Source organism: Photinus pyralis, unplaced genomic scaffold (genome assembly GCF_008802855.1).
Source record: "Photinus pyralis isolate 1611_PpyrPB1 unplaced genomic scaffold, Ppyr1.3 Ppyr1.4_LG7, whole genome shotgun sequence".
NCBI lineage: Eukaryota > Metazoa > Arthropoda > Insecta > Coleoptera > Lampyridae > Photinus > Photinus pyralis.
Window position 1 is genome coordinate 38,170,926 of NW_022170738.1, and position 20,770 is coordinate 38,191,695.

Genomic DNA, 20,770 nt, shown 5'->3' on the forward strand with positions numbered 1-20,770 from the left:
TCTCATTAAAGAAAAAATCTTTGAACAAACTTCGGCGTAATCCCACAATGGATAATCTTATAGAATTCAAAAAACAAAGGTCACAGTGTCGCCGGGCAATACTGGAAGCCCAGAGAAATTCATGGCAACAGTACGTATCCACCATGACCCCGGAGACTACCAATAGTGAAGTGTGGAAGAAAGTGGGAGCTATATCTGGCAAAATCAGTTCCAATTACCCGACGTTTTTGCGAAACACTGAGGAAAAAGTTATAAATAATCTGCAAGATATAACTAACACTATTGCTGATCAATTCTATAAGGTTAGTAGCTCCTCTAACTATCCTCCCACATTTTTGGGCACTAAACCTGAAAAAGAGTCTATACATATCAACTTTAACACAGAAGAAAATCTAAATTATAACTTACCTTTTACTCTGGAAGAATTAGAGACAGCAATCTTCAGTACCAAATCCTGCTCGCCAGGCCAAGATGGTATCCATAATCAGATGCTACGCCATTGTAGCGCTGAAATGAAAGAAATCATTTTAAAATTCTTCAATGTGTGTTGGAGTAAATCTACTTACCCTCCAGAATGGAAACGAGCCATTGTCGTCCCTATACCTAAGCGGTAAGCCAGGTAAAGACCCGTTGTTAGCACAACACTACCGTCCAATAAGTTTGACCTCGTGTCTGGGTAAATTATTGGAAAAAATGGTGAATAAGAGGTTGCAAACGTTCATGGAAAGCAACAACATATACGTCTCATATCAAGCTGGATTTCGAAAGGGGCGATCAACGACTGACCATCTCGTCAGGTTATGTGACCGAATTCTCAGGACGTTTGACAATAGGGAACACCTAATTGGAGTCTTTTTTGACATCAAAGGTGCATTTGATATGACGGGATATTGAAAAACATGTTCAAGTGTAACCTACGTGGGCGCCTACCAAAATTTGTACAGTCATTTTTAGAAGACAGAACATTTGTCGTAAGAGTCGGTGACGCCTATTCAAAAGAGCATGTTTTGGAAAATGGAGTGCCACAAGGATCAACACTAAGCTGTTCCCTGTTTGGCATTGCCATAAATGAAATAGCTTTAGGCGTTGATGAGGAAGTAGATAAATGTCTATACGTCGATGACCTGATGATTTGCTACTCAGGAAAAACAGTCGGGGTCATAACCCGCAAACTACAAGGCGCAATAAACAAAATCTGGGAAAACGCCAACAATGTTGGGTTTGTGCTGTCAGAAGAGAAGACAAAGGACTTACATTTTTGTCGACTTCGCAAGCCACACTATGACCCAGTCTTATTCATGAATGGCCGTGTAGTATGTGTACCCCAAGAGGTCAAGTTTCTGGGGTTAACATTTGACAGAGAATTAAGATGGTGTAAACATATACAGAACATTGTAACTGCAAGCAGAAAATCCCTGAATGTAATCAGAGTTTTAGCCCATCAAAAATGGGGAGCACACGCCAAAACACTACTTGACATCTACAAGACACTGATCTTATCTAAATTTGATTATGGGTGTTCTGTCTATTTTACATGTAACAATAAATCTTTAATTGGGAAACTTGAAAAAATTCAGAATCTTGCTATAAGGCACTCCCTTGGGGCATACCCTACAAGTCCAATCGCCTCACTTCATGTAGAAGCAAATATCCTTCCTCTAGCTCTTCGCCAAAAACAGATATTAGTAAACTACTATCTAAAGGTATTGCTAAATGACAATCACCCGAATAACCATCTACTACTTACAGAAGACACTACAAGTACGCGTTTGAATAGATGTAGAGCAATGGGCATAAGAGCTAGAGAGGAACTTAGATATTTACATCTAGAAGACACTAATTTTGAAAATATGTCCGTTAAAGCGAGAAGTGCACTTGTAAAAGCTCAAATATATGAGCGTTGGAATGAACAGTGGTCGGCGTCGAATGTGTTCTTAAAGAGAGTCAAACCAAATTTGGGATCACTCTTTCTTGTAGGTGCGAGTCGTTTTGCCTCGACAAAATCATATAGGCTTCGGATTGGACATACTGCCTTAACACATAGCTACCTATTGACCGGTGAAGGCCGACCTCAGTGCTTATATTGTGGAGTAGACCTAACACTGGATCATATGCTCTGTGATTGTCCGGAGTACCGAAATGCGCGCAACCTCCACCAAATCAGTGCTATATGGCAAGAAAATTTCAACAACATAGGCAAGTGTCTAAATGTACTGCGATTCATGCATACTATCAATGTGATACATAGACTGTGATATATTGTAAACAATGTTTGAATGTAAAATGTCTGTGATATGTCCTATATATAAGTTACTGTACTGTGCATGTGATATTTATAAACTGTGATATATAAACCGTTAGTCAGAAAACAGGCAAATGGCCTTTGAAGCCGAAGCCTTAGGTGGGGTTTTAGTGGGTATGCCTGGGTAACGGGAGAGCCCCACACTACTCCGAACTTCCTCATTATGGAGTGTGCATAAGGTGCATTTTCCCCACCTACAAAAAAAAAAAACATAATATATAATGATTACTTAATTTAATTTACTTAATACCTAAATTATCGCTAATAAACTCTTCCAGGGAATAGTAGGCTTTGAGAACTAGGATTTGTTTTATCGTCTTGACAAATTTATGATACGGTAATTGTCTTACCGCGGGCGGTAGTTTATTGAACAGTGTAATGCCCATGTAAAAAGGATTCGATTCAAAAAGGGCCAATTTGTGGTTCGGGTATTTTAGGTCAAAGCCCTTTCTCGTATGATAAGAGTGGTTTTGATTTAAATGACAAAATTTGTGTGTATTCAACCGAACAAACTTTAGTATTTCAAGTATGTATATACAGGGTAATGTCAGAATTTTTTCTGTTACAAATGTTGTTCTACAATTATCACGGAAAGGAATAAACATTAAAACCATTGAATTTATATAAATTCAATGATACAACGTATGATTCGTTTTTGTACAATAAAGACTCTGCCCACATTTGAAGAATTTCCGCAGAATATAACGGCATGGCTTAATAATGACGCAATATGCGCGTAATAATAGGTTTTGCATACATTCTTATTTGTTATGTGAGATAGTCTCTTAAGTGCAAAACAATTTGGTGCAATTTTTTTGCACAGGTAGACAATGTGATCCTTCCAGTTGAGAGACATATCAATGTAACAACCCAACAATTTAAATGCACTGACGTGTTCGATGGATTTTTCACCTGTTTTGAATAGGGCGCTTTCCCTGTATTTGCTTTGCTTGGTATAAAACTGCATAAAGCAAGTTTTGGATTTATTTAGTATCAATTTAATATCATCTAAATGATTTTGAACAGATCGCATGGTTTTGTTCATGTCAATTACCATGTCTGACATGTTATTCTTAGATGCTAATATTGTCAAGTCGTCAGCAAACATACAGTGATCACTACTCATGACATTACCAATGCTATTTACATATAATAAAAATAGCAGGGGTCCTAGTACGCTACCTTATGGCACCCCTCTCTGTATATCCAAAATATCAGAATTGCAATTTGCAAACGTGACGTACTGTTTTCTATTTGATAAGTACGATCTAATAAGTTCGTTGCTTTTTCCTCTTAGACCAAAGTGTCCTAGCTTGTCAACAAGTATTCTATGATCAACTAGGTCAAAAGCCTTAGTAAGATCGATAAAAACAGCTGTTACCTTATTTCCATAGTCAAGATTTTTGTAGACAAAATCCAGCACTGAGGCTAGCCCAGTAATGGTAGAGTGGTTGGACCGAAACCCATGTTGGTTTGCCGATAATAATTCATTATTATTTACAAATTCGATAATTCGTTTCGCAATTAACTTTTCAAGTATTTTAGAAAATATCGGTAAAAGTGAAATCGGTCGATAATTATCCATAACTTTAGGAACTCCTTTTTTGAATATGCACACAACTTTGGCGAGTTTCAGGGTATCTGGAAAAATACCCGCTTCAAAGATATTATTGAAGCATAGTGGTTTTGCAATATCAAGAGCACAGTGTTTTATAACTTTCGAGGATAAACCATCATTACCCGAAGAGTTACTCCCACGAAGATTAACAATCGTATTGTAAACTTCATTAACAGTTACAGGGTGAAGAAATAATGTATTTGGACAAGGAGGAGGCGCTTCCGAGGTTATCTTACAAGTATTAGATCCACTCTTGTTGACTTGTGAATGTTCGTTTTGGTATTTTATAAAGAACTCGTTAAAGGCATTTGATATTACTTGGGGGTTTTGACAATGTATATCATCAATGATGAATTCCGGTGCAGTACATTAAGGTTTGTGGCAAACAGATCTATTTATAATTTTCCACACAGTGATAATTGATAAATCTTTGTCAGATATTAAGGTGGTTTTCTCTTTGTCTAGAAACAGAAATATTATCTCAAAACTAGTAAAGACGTTAGGATTTGTTTTATGCGAGCAATATTTTCGCTGCGACAGGAGACAACTCCCGACCGGAAATAATGTCAGCCGAAAATACCACGGCACTGTGGTAAAAGGTAGCCCTTGACATGTGTGAGATGTCACTTTACAACCGAATCATGTTACGTATAAACGTTACACGTGTTGTACTTGCATCTAATATTTCTTTTATCCAAAAATGGAATTGGTCACTAATTGTTTGCTAATGTAATTTAAAACTCATTTCATACAAAAAGCTGTCTAACACATCTGTAGGTAAGTAGATCCCTACAAAAGAAAAAAGGAATGATTTCATTATACGAGAATATCGCAATTTTTTGCTTTGTCTAATCCTTGTGCTGGTAAAAGCTTTTTTATAATTTTACTTTTTCTGAAACGCTCTGAAAAAGCATGAAAATCCTTGAGAAAGATATGTAAAAGTGGAAACTTGGCTATCCGTCTGAATGGTTGCAAAAATAGGAGAACTCGTGGAGGATTACGTTCAGCTCTCAAAGAAATTTGGTGCGATTCTGTTCTGACCCCCCTCCGACAAGCTTACTGTCTTTCTAAAAATGTGAACTACGTAGAATTTGTTCTCCGTAACCATTGGCGGGATGGTCTTTGCGATCGAGGGAAGTTAAAAGTTTTATGTTCGCAATCTGCCCTCCTTGAAAATAAATACAGGGTGCAACAGTCTGGCTGGAAATGAATAAGTAACGATCCAAGATAAATCTAGCCTTTTGGATCTAGAAATCGGAGGCCAGAAGAAAAGCCGTGCCGGGATTATCGTCATTATGTATTTCAACTCGAGAAAAAGTCAGAAACCGCATTATGCACAATAATAGCGGAATGCATTAGAACGGCGCCTCTCTGAAGCTCGGTTAGATGCTAGTCTCGGTTCTCTCATATAAGAAGTGGCTTCTTATGATTTTAGCAGGGGTGTCCATGTGGACGCTATATTAAAAAAGGGCCACTCTATCTGTTAAAAGGTTCGTCAATGGGATTGGCAACATTAATAAGAAATGGTTTCGTACCAAACCACCACCAATATCATACGAGAACGGCTTATTAGTACCTTTCAGTTCCAGTATGGGATTATGTCTTGGGTTTGAGATAACTTTAGACTTTTTACAAAAGAAAATTGTTAATGGAGCTTTGCCAAGTGGATATGTTAAAATGGTCTATAACAAATACAAAAAAGTGCCTTCGATCTCACACGAGGGTTTTAATAATTTTTTTCTCCGAAACTAAATAGTTCACTTACGTTGCATATTTGTTGATAGATGTATGAACAATTTGGTATCAAACTAGGTACGTAAAACCAGTTTATTTTCAAATTAATTTTAATGTGGACAATTTTCACAATATTTATAAAATGGAATAATAGTATATTAAGATACAAGTGTATAATCAAGTCTTTAAAGCACGCGCAACGAGTTTAAGGGCTCGACGCGAAGCGGAGTGCCTTTAACGTTGCAAGTGCTTTAAAGGCCAATTATGCACGTGTATCTTATAGTACCTATTTTTTATTATACCTGCAGTATAATTTAAAAATAGGAAATACAATGAAATCATATTGACGTTATACTCGAATACATGTCCAATTAAGTGGGCTGGTTGTTCGTAATTGCACGATTGCCATGGAAATATCACTTCACGTTTGCTTGACGTGTGTTTTAAAGTCCTTCTTTTGCACACATTTGAGTGTTTAAAACGGAGATTGTGATACAGGTATAATAAAAAAGAATAACATCACTCACTCATTTGGAGAAATGAATCTTCATAATTCTCAAATTGTTCCTGTTTTTCAAGCTCCTCTTCGTCGACACTGAATTCCTCAGATAGTTGATGTTCAGCATCCAAAGAAGGACCAGGTTACTCCATTTTACAAGAAGTGTCTTCAGATTAATTTTTCGAAGGACATACCTGCAGAATTTTAAATTTCCCACTACTAATAGTTTCACATAAATTGAGAGATGGCGCTGAAAAGCTTCCTAAACTTTGCATTGGTAATTTAACCAATGGTTTCTAACGATCTCAAACTCTGGGAAGGGGAAGGGGGTCTAAACAGAATTATGCGGGTCACTCTGTAATTGGGCGCAAGCCTGTTGAGGGCGCATAACAAGAGAGGGATAATAAATAAATAAATAAATTCTAGTGTAAACATAACGGTCATTCCGCTGACAAAAATTCCCTTATAGTATATTTCAGCCTTGGATGAAAAAATAACTGGATTGCTAGCAAAGTCAAATTTATGAAGCCAACATCTACAGCGCCATCACAGGGCAGGTGTGCGTTTTGTGAATCGAAATTTGACACACGTCAATGTTACGAGACTTAATTTGGGTGTTTTATAGTGATTTTATGTAATTTTGTGTTAGTTAGTTGTGTTACTTTTATGTAATTAATTAAAAATGAGACGCTGAAGTTTTGTAAAAAAATGTGATGAATGTGATGCAGTTTATAACGTTAAAAACAAGGACATTAAAACAGAAACGTTTTTCGCGTAAGTAAAAGACTAATTCTGTTCCTTCAATTTTCCCAAATACATCAAATGAAAATGTCGACAGTTTCTCAGACCAAGAACAAGTTGAAGAAATGACAGTAGGTGAAAATGTAAACACTTTCCCTGATCATCAAAATATGGGTCTTAATCGTTGTGTAACACCCTTGCCGTCATGTACTACACGTTATCCTGAAGATTGGTTAGATGCTGCAATAAACATGTCCATTTGTTAAATAAAAGCTTATTCCACGATCTATGGGTATCTTTATCCAAAAATTATATCTACTTCAAATTTATTTATTATATAAATTAATTCGTCAGGTATAAAGTGAAACAGTTATCGTATAAATATTTTGTGTGGATATACTTGTCCTTGCAAATTTCATATTTAGCGCCTCAGATTTAGTTCTCATTTTAGTCATACCCAGTGATGGCGCTGCAGATGTTGGCTTCAAGTTTTATATTAAATATTATACGACGCTAGCAGTCCAGGTTTATATGGTCGAAGATTTCAGCACACAAAATTATTTCATTTGAATGTTTCTAATAATACTTTCAAGGAACAAAGTCTCTGTTCAAACAATGAAATGTAGATTCTTTTGTATCTTTTCCCGTAGATTTGAATGCTGACAACAGTTTTTGACAAATTTCCAAAATTTAAACAACTTATTTTACTTTAAAATTTAATGTTACTGAAGTCGTTTTTGGAGTTTTTTCGTTTGTTGAGCTTCTTCTTCAATAAGGACTACACATTTTTTTATTTTATAAAAAAGAGATAAAAACTACGATACATCTCTGAAGACAATTTTCATTTGGAAAAAAGTTTCTTGTAAAAAAAACGAATATTTTGAAAACCTCTTACTTTTTTATATTGCGAAAATTTGAATCATAAAAAGTATAATTCAACCAAGTCTCATAAAAAGAAATTAATTTTTGCGGAAATGAACAATAAAAAACAGAAAATACGGTTATCCGCGATTTTTTCGGTTGGTTTGAGGTTATGTGAGAAACTGACTGGAAAGAAAGTTGTAGAGGTTTTCACGATCTACAACTTTTCTATTGAACACTTTTGTTTCTGATCTCAAGTTCTGCCGGAAATTGCCGTCATACGATTTTCGCCCCTTTTTTACCCTCCCCAAAAACTTAGTTCCACTCCCCTGCTAACGTATTTATTTTTTTTTGTATTTGTTTTAGACCATTTTAACATATCCACTTGGCTCCATTAAAAATTTTCTTTTTTTGCCTAAAAAATGGTTAATTCGCCTGGACTTAAATGGACTATTTTTATGGTCTTTATATACTGTTTGTCCCGTTGGTTGGGCTAAATGATATGTTCTTTTATATTCTGTTTCCCCCTTTGGCCTATATGTATATAAATATATTTTATAGGTTTGTTAAACTATTATTAACAACAGGCAGTAGACCTTTCATCCCCTTTTCTCTTTTCACAGTTCGCTATCGGGCCGGCCGATTACAAACACCACTCCGACAGGTCAGGCCTTCAGCGAGACCTGAGATACTCGTTTTCCTCCCTTTGGAGTAGAAAACCTATAGGATAACCTATATTGACAAGGAAGTGAATTTATTTGGGAAGTTATTTTCCTCTTCATTTGATAAAGCGCGTTCTTGTTAAGGTCATTTGACATAATAGCACAGATTTAAATCTGTGATAATAGTAAACAGGTATTTGTAATAGTGAAAATGAAAAGTATGTTGAATGTTTATTTCATTACCAGATTAGTTAGATTTGGAAAGGCTCGATTGAGTCACTCTTAAGGAAAAAATTTATAAAGGAATGGAACTGGATTGAGTTTGATTTTAAGAAAATATATTTTCGTAAATGGCACGTTGGAATTGTTATTATTCCAGGAAATTGCACTCAAACTAGAATCACAAATTCAAGAAGAAAGGGAAAGGAAAGTAATTGATTTAATTTAATTTCGGGTTTTTAGTTCTGTAGTGTATCGAAAAGAAGATGGATACGCAAAGTATCACAAAAGACTGCACTTGAAAATGCGTTTTATTTCTTTGAGTAAGACGGGATTACTCCAAGGATCAGCAATTAAAAAAAAGAAAAGTATTTATTGTGCCACAGAAAGTGATCCCTAACATTTCGCGATTTTTATGCAAAGGCAGCTACGCATAGGTATTTGCAATTTTTAGTAGGGTGAGGTCGCTAGTGGAGCATTGAGGATAGAAAATGCAGAAAGGGAAAATATTTAGGACACTACAGAAATTAACCAGAACGAATTCGTGATTGTGACCCAAATGCGGTTTATGTAGTTTGAAAACAACGGGGAATTTATATTTTATTTGTCTCGGTAGCAGTAATACAGTACCTTCGTGTGACTTTTTTTACTTATTTCAATTTCGATTTTTAAAAACATATAAAAAAAACTAAAGAATGTATAGATGGCAGGTGGAAAAATGAATTGTTCTGAATCTGTAGTTTTCCTGATGGCTATAGTAAAAAACGCTTTTTTCTATTTCGGTGCCACAATGATGATTTTGTACAACTGTTTTCGGCCGAAAACAGTTGTACAAAGACAGTGATTATAGTCGTTTTTTTTTGGTAACTCATCTCTTAAGTTGGCAGTTACTAGTTAGTACAAGTAGGTACTTCGTTGGGTACTTCCATGTTTGAACTTCAAAATGTCAGTCTTACTACGCTGCCAACCTAAAACTTAACGGCATAAAAAGTGTTCCCAACATAAAACATGTTAGTTCTAATGTTCCCTATAGTTTCTGATAATGATTTTTTTAATTAAATTAAAGCACCGAAATAGAAAAAATAGTATGAAAAACGCGTGTTACAATGCTTTATTGTAATACTCCTATCTTGCGGACACTCGTGGCTACGCTTCGCGTCGCCACTCGTGCCACAAGATGGTCGTATTACAATAGGTCGCATTGTAACACTTGTCTTTCAATATAATATTGTACTACGGTTTTGTGGAAAACTTGCACGATTTCGAGATCAAGATTTAAGGGATGCTCAACGAAAATTTGTTTTTATCGCATGCGCGCGTGACTTCTCATTAGACGCGGTTAACAATCGGCGGCGAGCGTCTCGGCGTTCATCTGCTAACCGCCTGTCCTAGATACAGTACCCTCAATATTTGAATGCGCGCTTTTCGAAAGTAAGTGTGCGATATTTTCGCGGTTGTTTTTTGTGAAATGAGAGAAGGAAGTGTTTTAGTGCATTCTCATGTAATCCTCGCATAAGCATACTCAAAATGAATCTTTCGACATCAGAAAGTCTCGCTTTCAACCGCTCTGTTGCATCGAGCGTCGAAGTATCCTACTGTGATTTGCAAACCTTTTCCGTTTGGTATAGAAGCGTTCATGGTTACTTGAGCATACTTGTATGCGTTTTCGGCTCTATCGCGAATATTTTGAATATATGCGTCTTGAGCAGACGCGAAATGCGATCGCCTACAAACGCAATCCTGACAGGACTAGCATTTGCAGATCTACTAGTGATGATCGAGTATATACCGTTCTCGTGCCACGTATATTTCGATCCTGACGCTCGTTTTACTGCCACCTATTTTAGATACGGTTGGGCGGTTTATATAGCCTTTCACGCTGTATTTACTCAAGTATGCCATTTTATTTCCATATGCTTAACGGTGATTCTAGCCGTTTGGCGATACATCATTATAACACAACCAAAACAGAACAGCGAATGGTGCAACGATCGAAGGACAAAATTGATCATTGTGCTGACTTATTTATCATGCCCACTAGTTTGTCTACCCCTCTTTGTTTCGCTAAAAATAACCGAACAGGTGAAATACGTCAACGAAGAGGGAAGAATTATCCCACAAATCGAATTGGAAAACTACTCAGAAGATAAAACCGAGGTTACGCTCTACGTGTTAGATTACGGTAATTTCAAAGACATCTCCTTTTGGGTCTACGGGGTTGTCATCAAGCTAGTCCCCTGCATCCTGTTAACGATACTATCGCAGCGAATCATCTCAACTTTATTAGAAACGAAAAGGAGAAGGCGAAACCTTTTAGGGACTAACAAAATAAATATGAAAACAGCCGGATCGGATAACATCGTTAAAGTATCAAGGCAAAGTAAAGAGCAGCCGGCTGATAGGACCACGAGGATGCTACTCGCTGTGCTACTTCTATTTCTAATTACCGAATTTCCGCAAGCCATCCTCGGCCTGCTCAGCGTATCTATCGGGACCCAATTCGAAAACCAGTGCTATCGTCCTTTAGGTAAGGAAACTTTTTATTTTATGCACGTTAAAAACCGCAGCGGATTGAAAAACCCAACAAAAGAAACCGATTTTTGTTTATTGGCTTCGTAATTGGACCGACTGGTCTTCTTCCATGTACCCATATAAAAGCTTCATTCCATTTTCTTTTATTTCTCTTGCGCACAATACTGTTGTTTAAAATCCATATCTCACTACATAAGTGAACGAACAAAAACCGGGTGTGGGTAAAACTCGGACCCGGACCCGGACCCGGACTTGGTGGGTAAAACTCGGACCCGGACCCGGACCCGGACTTGGTAGGTAAAACCCGGACCCGGACCCGGACTCGGACTTAGTGGATTCTTTCTTTTATATTTTCGTGCATCGTAACATTAAATCCGTTATAAGGGGCTTGGTAGGGTTCCAAGCATTACCTTTTTCGGTTGGATTGAACCCTTTCTGTGCGTCAAATGCGTTTGGCTCATATTTTCGAAATGCACAAAGAAAGTAGAAATTTGTTTCTTTTGTCAATATTCCTTGTTGTAGTCGCTGTATTAAGTTTTATTTTAGGCGAACGTTAAAGCGGAAGCGGAGCTTATTTTCGCTCGTTCTTACACGATGTTTGTACGCGCTTTAACTTTAGAAGGAATTATTACAGTACGAGGTTGAAATCGTCATAGTATGTTCCAGATCATAAAATAACATCCATATCCCTCCAAAAATACAAGAAATATGAACAAAATTGCGCCAGGCATGCGGGTTGGCACATCTTGGTAGCCGTGTGACATAGTAAACATTTAAATAGGGGAATTTGTACCAAGATTACGGCGCAACAATAATCTTCTATTAAAGAGTTTGTTTTGGAAACCTTCTAGCTTTCCGGAAAACTATAAAAAATAAAAAATAAAGGAAACGGTCAAAAAATGCATGCACATACCCAACTTCCTTTAAACTATTAAAGCGATTTTTCTAAAAATTTTAATGTGGATCCTTCAAATCTAATCTGCCCATGCGCACACCCAAATTTCTTATTTGTAAAGGAATTTCTCTGAAGCGGCAAATAAATAATTTTAATCACAGATGCTTCTAGCAAAGCAAGCATATCTCATATTGTAAAAATCAGATGTGCGCTTGCGCATGCTGCGCAATGTCAATTTCCTTATATGTAGCGACATTTTTTTGAATTTTTAACCAATGGTTCTTCTACTGCAGGGAACATATCGCATATTTTAAACATCAGGCGCGAGCTTGCGCACGCTGCGCAATGCTAAGTTTCTTATTTATAAGAAAACATATTTTCCTCTACCTACACATAAATAGTCCGTTATATGAATTTTCGGCAAGATCTGATCGTTCATGGAAAATGGACTCAAGTAACTCCCCTTAAGGCGAAAACCGCTTTTTCATTTTTGTTTTCGTTAAATTAGGCTTATCTTTTTCTCGTAGTAAAACACTACAAATCACCGACAGTTTTTTTGAACATTACAGACGTTCCCGTAAACCGAGTAGGTATTGGTTTATTGGACATGATACAGTCGATCTCAGTAACTTCCAATAAAATATCGAATTAATATACAGCGACATTCACGCAGCTTGTTGGTTAAAAGTTTTTAAACCTGCAATTGAATAGAAATTGAAATTTGATTTACATTTGACATTTGCCAAAACCTATGACAGATAGGTAGGTACTTAAATTTTAATTGCGTTGAATGCAGAATAAACTAACGCATAGGAAGAAAATAGAAAATGTTACGTTTCTATTAAAAAACACCAAGATGGCACTACTTGCGGGGTATTTATGGAAGGAGCACCATCTTGAAATTATTTTATATTTCAATTCGCAATGGTCGGTTATGGCTGTAAACCAAATTTCAAGTTTCTATTTCAACTACAAGTTTAAAAACTTCTAACGAACGGACTACGTGGATCACCTTGTATGAATAAAATGTAAAGCTACTATAAATTAATTAGATTAAATAGGGTTAGGTGCTCGGTACCTAGGAACTATGTATGAATAAAAATATATTTACTGCGGGGGAAATTTTTTGATCTTACTCGATAAATCGTCGTAAACCTTCCATGACATGTCACATTTTCGACTTATTGCAACAAAATGGTCAATACCACCAAGAACTGTCGGTGATTTTTTGTGTATTACTTATACGAGAAAAAGATAAGCCTAATTTAACGAAAACAAAAATGAAAAAGCGGTTTTCGCCTTAAGGGGAGTTACTTTAGTCCATTTTCCATAAACGATCAGAACTTGCCGAAAACGCCTGATGTTTAAAATGTGCGATATGTTCCCTGCAGTAGAAGAACCATTGGTTAAAAATTCAAAAAAATTTCTCTACATATTATAAGGAAATTGACATTGCGCAGCATGCGCATGCGCACATCTGATTATTTACAATATGAGATATGCTTGCTTTGCTAGAAGCATCTGTGATTAAAATTATTTATTTGCCGCTTCAGAGAAATTCCTTTACAAATAAGAAAGTTGGGTGTGCGCATGGGCAGATTAGATTTGAAGGATCCACATTACAATTTTTAGAAAAATCGCTTTAATAGTTTAAAGGAAGTTGGGTATGTGCATGCATTTTTTGACCGTTTCCTTTATTTTTTATTTTTTATAGTTTTCCGGAAAGCTAGAAGGTTTCCAAAACAAACTCTTTAATTGAAGATTATTGTTGCGCCGTAATCTAGGTACAAATTCCCCTATTTAAATGTTTACTATGTCACACGGCTACCAAGATGTGCCAACCCGCATGCCTGGCGCAATTTTGTTCATATTTCTTGTATTTTTGGAGGGATATGGATGTTATTTTATGATCTGGAACATACTATGACGATTTCAACCTCGTACTGTAATAATTCCTTCTAAAGTTAAAGCGCGTACAAACATCGTGTAAGAACGAGCGAAAATAAGCTCCGCTTCCGCTTTAACGTTCGCCTAAAATAAAACTTAATACAGCGACTACAACAAGGAATATTGACAAAAGAAACAAATTTCTATTTTCTTTGTGCATTTTGAAAATATGAGCCAAACGCATTTGACGCACAGAAAGGGTTCAATCCAACCGAAAAAGGTAATGCTTGGAACCCTACCAAGCCCCTCATAACGGCTTTAATGTTACGATGCACGAAAATATAAAAGAAAGAATCCACTAAGTCCGAGTCCGGTTCCGGGTCCGGGTCCGGGTCCGGGTTTTACCCACCAAGTCCGGGTCCGGGTTTTACCCACACCCAACAAAAACCGACTTCAGAAGGGGGAAACTTTGGCGAATGTACCGCTGGCGGTGAGCCAAGAAAAGACTTTCACCTTCATTATTGCGGATTTATTTCTGCGTTCAAGTTACGAAACAGAAAAGCTGCTATTTCGTTGTTGCGTCAAAGAAAATTTTGCCGCGATAATAAGACGAATATGAACACATTTATAAAACGAAAATCCTGGTTGATTAGTCGCGAGGGTAAAAATTTCCCTGAAAATCGTATAGGAACTGATATACGGATGTTCCCGATGGGGTGGATTTGCTGATTAAAATTCATTCAGCTGACAGAATGAGTTATGAAAAAACTGCATTCCAAAAAGAAATTAAAGCTATGAGATAATAATAAATTCCTGTTATTGACATATGAAACTTCTTTTTATTCATGGATGAAATATAAAATTTTTACACGATTAAGAAGTGTTTTACTCCCCTGTTAACGACAAAAAAAACTTGACATTACTTTTGAGTTTTTGTCAATAGAAATAAATAATTTTCACATTTAAAATTTTGTCATAACTCTTAGAACAACAGAGAGTAACACTATTCAGAAATACCGTCCAGCGTTAGTCGCATACAGATAAAACTTATTTTTTACAATATATTATTTGTGTCCATTTTTACAATCTTCAGTACAAAACACTTATGACTCAAAAAATCGAACGGGTCCTGGCGGCCAAACTATTGTAATGGATTGCTGTAAATAAGTTCTGTAAAAACTTACATCATTTTAAAACGAAAAAGAACTGTATTTTCAGAGGAGAATTGGGGGGCTGCTTATAGTGCTTGTAAACATAGTCTATCAGAGATACAAAAATATTTGGTACCTATACCACAAAATTTGCAACCCCAAGACTGGTCCGCCAAAATATGTACACCTGCTTAGACTTAGATAAGTCTAGAGCGCCACCGGGAGTTGGTTCCTCGTCCCTGGTCAAGGCAAGCGGGTAATCAACGATATCTACTGGGAAACAAGGCAAAGGAAAGCAAATATCAACTTCTTTAATGAAATGGGAAACGACGTTCGTCAATAAATTGTGTCTGTAACCTCATGTCTGGTATTGGTTTCGAATTACACGCTAGAAATCGGTCGTATTAAGTTACTTATGCAACGTTGCAAATTAAGCACAACTAGGAAAAAACTGAGTTTGTAAAATTTCGAAGCTCAGTATAGCAGCCTTGAAAGTTTCTGAACCAATGAAAATTAAAAACATATCGCCGCCATTACTACCCCATCATTGAGTGGGGGTTAAAAATGACTTAGTTTTCAGATAGGGGATTATGTTGCACAAAATTAAGGCGTTCGAGTTCAAAGAGCCAAGGCGACCAAATTCTCGTTTTGGCAGTCGAGCTGAAACAAAATTCGAATAGCGCTAGTGAGCTGAAATAGCTTAGCATCTTGGCTTTGGGAACTGGTTTATCTACGTACGATTCTGTATCATTGTTATTTATTTCAAAACAGGAGATTAATCAAATAACCCTTGTAGTTCTCCGTTGCAAATGTAAACTAATGAACGCTTCTTTGTTTTTGAGATAAATACATTCTAAATAACACAATTTAGAAGATAATTGCACTAATAGGATATCATATTTTTGAAATTCTGATTTAATTTTGCAAATTCCAGGCGAAATTATATCTGCTAACAGTTTATTCATTAAGAGTCTTCTGTACCCACTGCACCCAATGTAAATTTCCATAAGAGCGCCCGCCATAAAAACTCTAGTTGTTTAAAAAAAAAAAATTTTTTTAAAGAACTATTTTATAAATTTAGACCTTTATCTACAAAATGTTCGGACTATTTTTTTTAAAAAGTGTATAGCAACTGAATATCAATTTTTTAAAGATTAGCTGTTTTGCACCGATTATTGCGCTAATCTGTTTCATTTTTTTACTCTCGATCAAGACGATTTTTGGAAAAAGTAAACCGACAGTTTTTTAGATAAGTTAATTAAACATGACCCCAAAAAATGAAATCATATTTTTTGTAAATAAAGTCTGTATCTTGGCGGGCGGTAAATCAACAATTTCAGTGTAACAAGTGGCGCCGCTGCTCAGTGTCGGCGGAAACTAACTAAGGACCAAGACAGGAGTTGACGAAGCAAAAATACCATCTTGTCTCTTGCAACTATAATCGTCTATATACTATAATGTAAAAAAGTTGCGCTTGGGTAAAGAAGACTCTTAAGCTGCGTCTGTACACTTTTTCCGCCTGCTTTGCTTAATTCGTCGTTACTTCAGGTATTTAATAAAATTACACAGGACGGCGTTTTTGGATATTTTGCGATAATGCATAATAGTCTAATAATATAAACGAGAAAGCTAAATTTTATGAAATAATAGTACATTATACATCAAGGGAGAGAAATGCATTATTTTTCCCGCGGTGCGATTTGTAGCCAGAGGGCGAAGCGAAGCGGAGCCCGAGGGCTACAAAGCACCAAGGGAAAATGGCATTTCGCTCCAGAGGTGTATATACTATTTTTTGCATTCGCGTCGACGTTTACCTATACTCTTTAAATGAATTGATGGTTCTTTGAAGATTATAACCACATATTAATCAGGTTAGTGGAGAATTAAGTATAACCGTGGCAACCAATAAATTAAAATTTAATCATGTTAGTCGAGAATTCAGATAAACCATGGCAACAGATAAACAAACAATGTTTGCTGTTGAAAAAGTGCGTGAATTAAAATGGAAGTTGCGGGTTGTTCTGAAGAACCTTATGAAATTACAAACGCCGCTAACGCCGCTGTCGTGAATTTACTACCTGATAAGTCGAAAAAGTTGTATGAAGCAGCATATAAAGGTTTTAAAGACTGGTGCATAGAAAAAGATGTCGCGACCGTCACCGACAATGTTATGTTGGTTTACTTTAGCGAAAAAGCCAAAAAGTACAAATGTTCAACGGTATGGGCACAATATTCCATGGTGAGGTCTTGTATGCTCATTTACGACAATGTTGACATCAACAAATTTCCAAAATTGATATCATTTTTAAAAAGGAATTCTGATGGATATTCTCCGAAAAAATCGAAAATATTTAATAGAGAAGAGGTGGAAAAATTCTTGCTTGAAGCTGACGATGATACCCATCTTATGCGAAAGGTAAAATTGCGTTTACTTAACGTATTAAACATTGCTAACCATTTCCTCTTTAGGTTGCGTTGATTTTTGGAATATCTGGCGCATGTCGCACTGACGAATTGGTCAATATGACACTGGATAACGTTGAAGATGTGGGGTCTTCTTTCATAATTACCCTGCCACATACAAAAAACAAAACATCCAGAACGTTCGTTATAGCGAGTAATGAAGGCGGTAAAGTGGATTTTCTTCAGATAATTCGCAAATACACGTCCCTTCGACCTGGAACTAACCATGGACGATTTTTTGTTTTCTACAAGAACGGAAAATGTACTCAGCCGGTTGGGAAAAACACGCTTGGCAAGGTGCCAAATATGATCGCCAATTACTTAAAATTACCAAACCCAGAACTCTATACGGGGCACTGCATGAGGCGTACCTCCACCACTCTATTGGCGGATGCTGGAGCTGACCTCACCACTATAAAACGGCATGGTGGGTGGAAGTCCACCACAGTCGCGGAAAGCTACATTGAGAACTCTGTGGCCAACAAAACGAAGATTGCAAATCAGATTATTCAAGGTAGCACTACCTCAAATGTCAATATAACATCGGGAGCCAGTTCTGATTCGAATCAATTGATTAATAAAATTCCAGCGGTAAATTTTACAAAATGTGAAAATATAACGTTTAATTTAAATATAAACAATGTACCTTTTTAAGTTTGAGTTAATATAACCTATATAAATATCAGGGAGTTTTCATTATCATTATTTCTCAAGGGACTGAAATGCAATTTCTGTCCCTGTTTTGTGATCATAGAAACGGATTTTTACCCTCGCGAGTGCAAAAAAAATATTTCAGTGTGCAACAACCAAATGCAATCGATTGTAACCAGCATTCTGGAATATTCCAGATCAATTCCAATGTTACATTCGACTTACGACCTTCAGTACCAAGTTTGCTGGCTACTAGTTCAAAAGTTACAGCCCTTTAAATTTTCTTTCGAAATTGGTTTCTAGTCTATAACTTTTGATTGAGAAGTCTAATCGAAAAAGTACGAATTGTTTTGGATTCTACGCACCAAAATTAATAAGAAAAAGTGTTGTCCCGAGAAATTTTGGTGAAGTCAATTTTTGGTAAAAAAGGAAGGTTATACACTGCCTTTTTTTGAGCCCCGAAAAAAAAATTGTCTCAGGTCGACCGGGAAAAAAGATTTTCTTATAGAATGTGGCCTGTAGAATCCATAATTTCAAACAGTTCCAGGATTGGGCTACTAGTTCAAAAGTTACAGCTGTATGAATTTTCTTTCGAAATTGGTTTCTAGTCTTTAACTTTTGATTGGGAAGTCTAATCGAAAAAGTACGAATTGTTTTGGATTAAAACATATCGCCGTCATTACTACCCCGCCATTGAGTGGGCGTTAAAAATGACTTAGTTGTCAGATGGGGGATTGTTTTGCACAAAATTAAAGCGTTCGAATTTAGAGAGCCAAGGCGAAGAGGAGTCGAGCAAAAAGTGTAAAAATTTGCCTTTGAATGTGTGTTATAATACAAAAGATCTCATTAATTAATAATTAATAATCATGTATTATATAATTTGTAACAATAAAATCAAAATTAAGGTCTTATTAAAGTGTAAAGTTACTGATGTAAATTAGACGCGAATCCAGTTCAAATTATTAAGTAATTTAGCAGTAAGAAATGAGATGGCCATTACAAAGTAAATGTTAGTAGATTTTTAGCCAACAAAATATTAATGTAAAAAGGGAGATGTATTCTTAAACAACCCGTTAACATTTTCTGATTTTTCGAAATACACAAAATTTGACATTTTGGTTTTATTGTTTTTGCTGGTCAGTAAAAAAACCAAAAACCCATTTGTAGCAATTTTCATAAAAGACTAGGAGATCTCCAACATAAGCAAGGGAAGTAAAGTTTATTGGAAAACCATAAGGGCTAATCGGCGATATTTAAGTAAATTTCCTGTAATGTAGTTTTCTCGTTGGAATTTCCACTTTTACCCAAACAAACGGAGTGTCCAAAAAATTATTTGCAACGAACGGTCTGTTGCAAATCGCATCCAATAGTAGGGCTTTAAAGTAGGGGCCGTGGCACAATTTCAATATTTTTAGTGGTAATAGTTTTAAGTAGTCCTGTATTTCGTAATTACAAAAATATAATATTGTCGTAAATTGAAGATATAACTTTTTCAGCCGCAGTATAACCTATTTTAATGTAGAAAATGACAGCTTATAATACGCTATTAAATTGTTAATTGTGAAAATTCTGTTGCATAGTCAATAACACTACTCACAACTATAAAAAGATACAGGGTGTCCCATTCAAGATATTGATATTGAATTTTATAAAAAAAAGATATATAGTTTCAGCATTAGCGAGGTGATTGTTGATCTTTCACACATAATCGATTAAAGAAACGAAAATATTAGGTGTACCACAAAATTACACTTGATTTACAATTGATCGATTAGCGAGCCAGACTGATTTGGTTCCGTCAGACTTCCACTAAACTGGTTTATCTACGTACGATTCTGTATCATTGTTATTTATTTCAAAACAGGAGATTAATCAAATAACCCTTGTAGTTCTCCGTTGCAAATGCAAACTAATGAACGCTTCTTTGTCTTTGAGATAAATACATTCTAAATAACATAATTTAGAAGATAATTGCACTAATAGGATATCAAATTTTTGAGATTCTGATTTAATTTTGCATGAAATAAAAAATTTTTCAGTGTGCAACAACCAAATGCAATCGATTGTAACCAGCATTCTGGAATATTCCAGATCAATTCCAATGTTACATTCGACTTACGACCTTAGTACCAAGTTTGCCGGGTTAGAAGTAAATTGTGAGCGAGGAAAATAAATAAAGTGACTAATGTGCCTGTAAAGTTTTCTTGTTAGTTCTATTTAAGAATTATTATTTGCCGAAGAATGTCTCGTTAACGGTCTGGACATATTTCTATAACAAGAATATCACTCTTAACTACATGACAATAATTAGAATCGTTATAGCTTCACAAAAAAAAATTAAGAAACTTTTAAAGGTAAAATGGCTGATACAAGTAACTTTTTAAATGCTCTTGTAATTGATTGCAAACACCTAGCAGTTACATTCTTTAATGAATTACATATAGGATACCGCGATGCTCCTGGAATAATATTGTAACGTAATTTCAATTACCTGATTTATTTAAAATTAACTATTAATGAATTTATAACATGTAATATTATCACATACGGACGCG

General features: G+C 35.9%; 2 protein-coding genes across 2 annotated transcripts; both read left to right on the top strand.

Moving 5' to 3' along the window:
• Positions 1–10,083: 10,083 nt before the first annotated feature.
• Positions 10,084–11,255, top strand: LOC116176230 (thyrotropin-releasing hormone receptor-like). Its single transcript, XM_031494712.1, has one exon. The coding sequence runs from the start codon at positions 10,164–10,166 to the stop codon at positions 11,253–11,255; it is 1,092 nt and encodes a 363-aa protein (XP_031350572.1). The 5' UTR covers positions 10,084–10,163.
• A 5,507-nt stretch (positions 11,256–16,762) lies between these two features.
• Positions 16,763–20,388, top strand: LOC116176231. The gene is made up of 3 exons (XM_031494714.1): positions 16,763–17,517; positions 17,571–18,078; positions 20,255–20,388. The coding sequence occupies exons 1-3, from the start codon at positions 17,104–17,106 to the stop codon at positions 20,386–20,388; spliced, it is 1,056 nt and encodes a 351-aa protein (XP_031350574.1). The 5' UTR covers positions 16,763–17,103.
• The last annotated feature ends 382 nt before the right edge of the window (positions 20,389–20,770 follow it).

What these genes read in the sequence shown, in the direction of transcription:
- LOC116176230 (XM_031494712.1), top strand. Translation starts at nt 10,164, where the DNA reads ATGAATCTTTCGACATCAGAAAGTCTCGCTTTCAACCGCTCTGTTGCA.
- LOC116176231 (XM_031494714.1), top strand. Translation starts at nt 17,104, where the DNA reads ATGGAAGTTGCGGGTTGTTCTGAAGAACCTTATGAAATTACAAACGCC. An exon ending in ATACCCATCTTATGCGAAAG is followed by an intron (nt 17,518 to 17,570) that starts GTAAAATTGCGT and finishes TTTCCTCTTTAG; the next exon opens with GTTGCGTTGATTTTTGGAAT. An exon ending in TGCAAATCAGATTATTCAAG is followed by an intron (nt 18,079 to 20,254) that starts GTAGCACTACCT and finishes AAAATTTTTCAG; the next exon opens with TGTGCAACAACCAAATGCAA.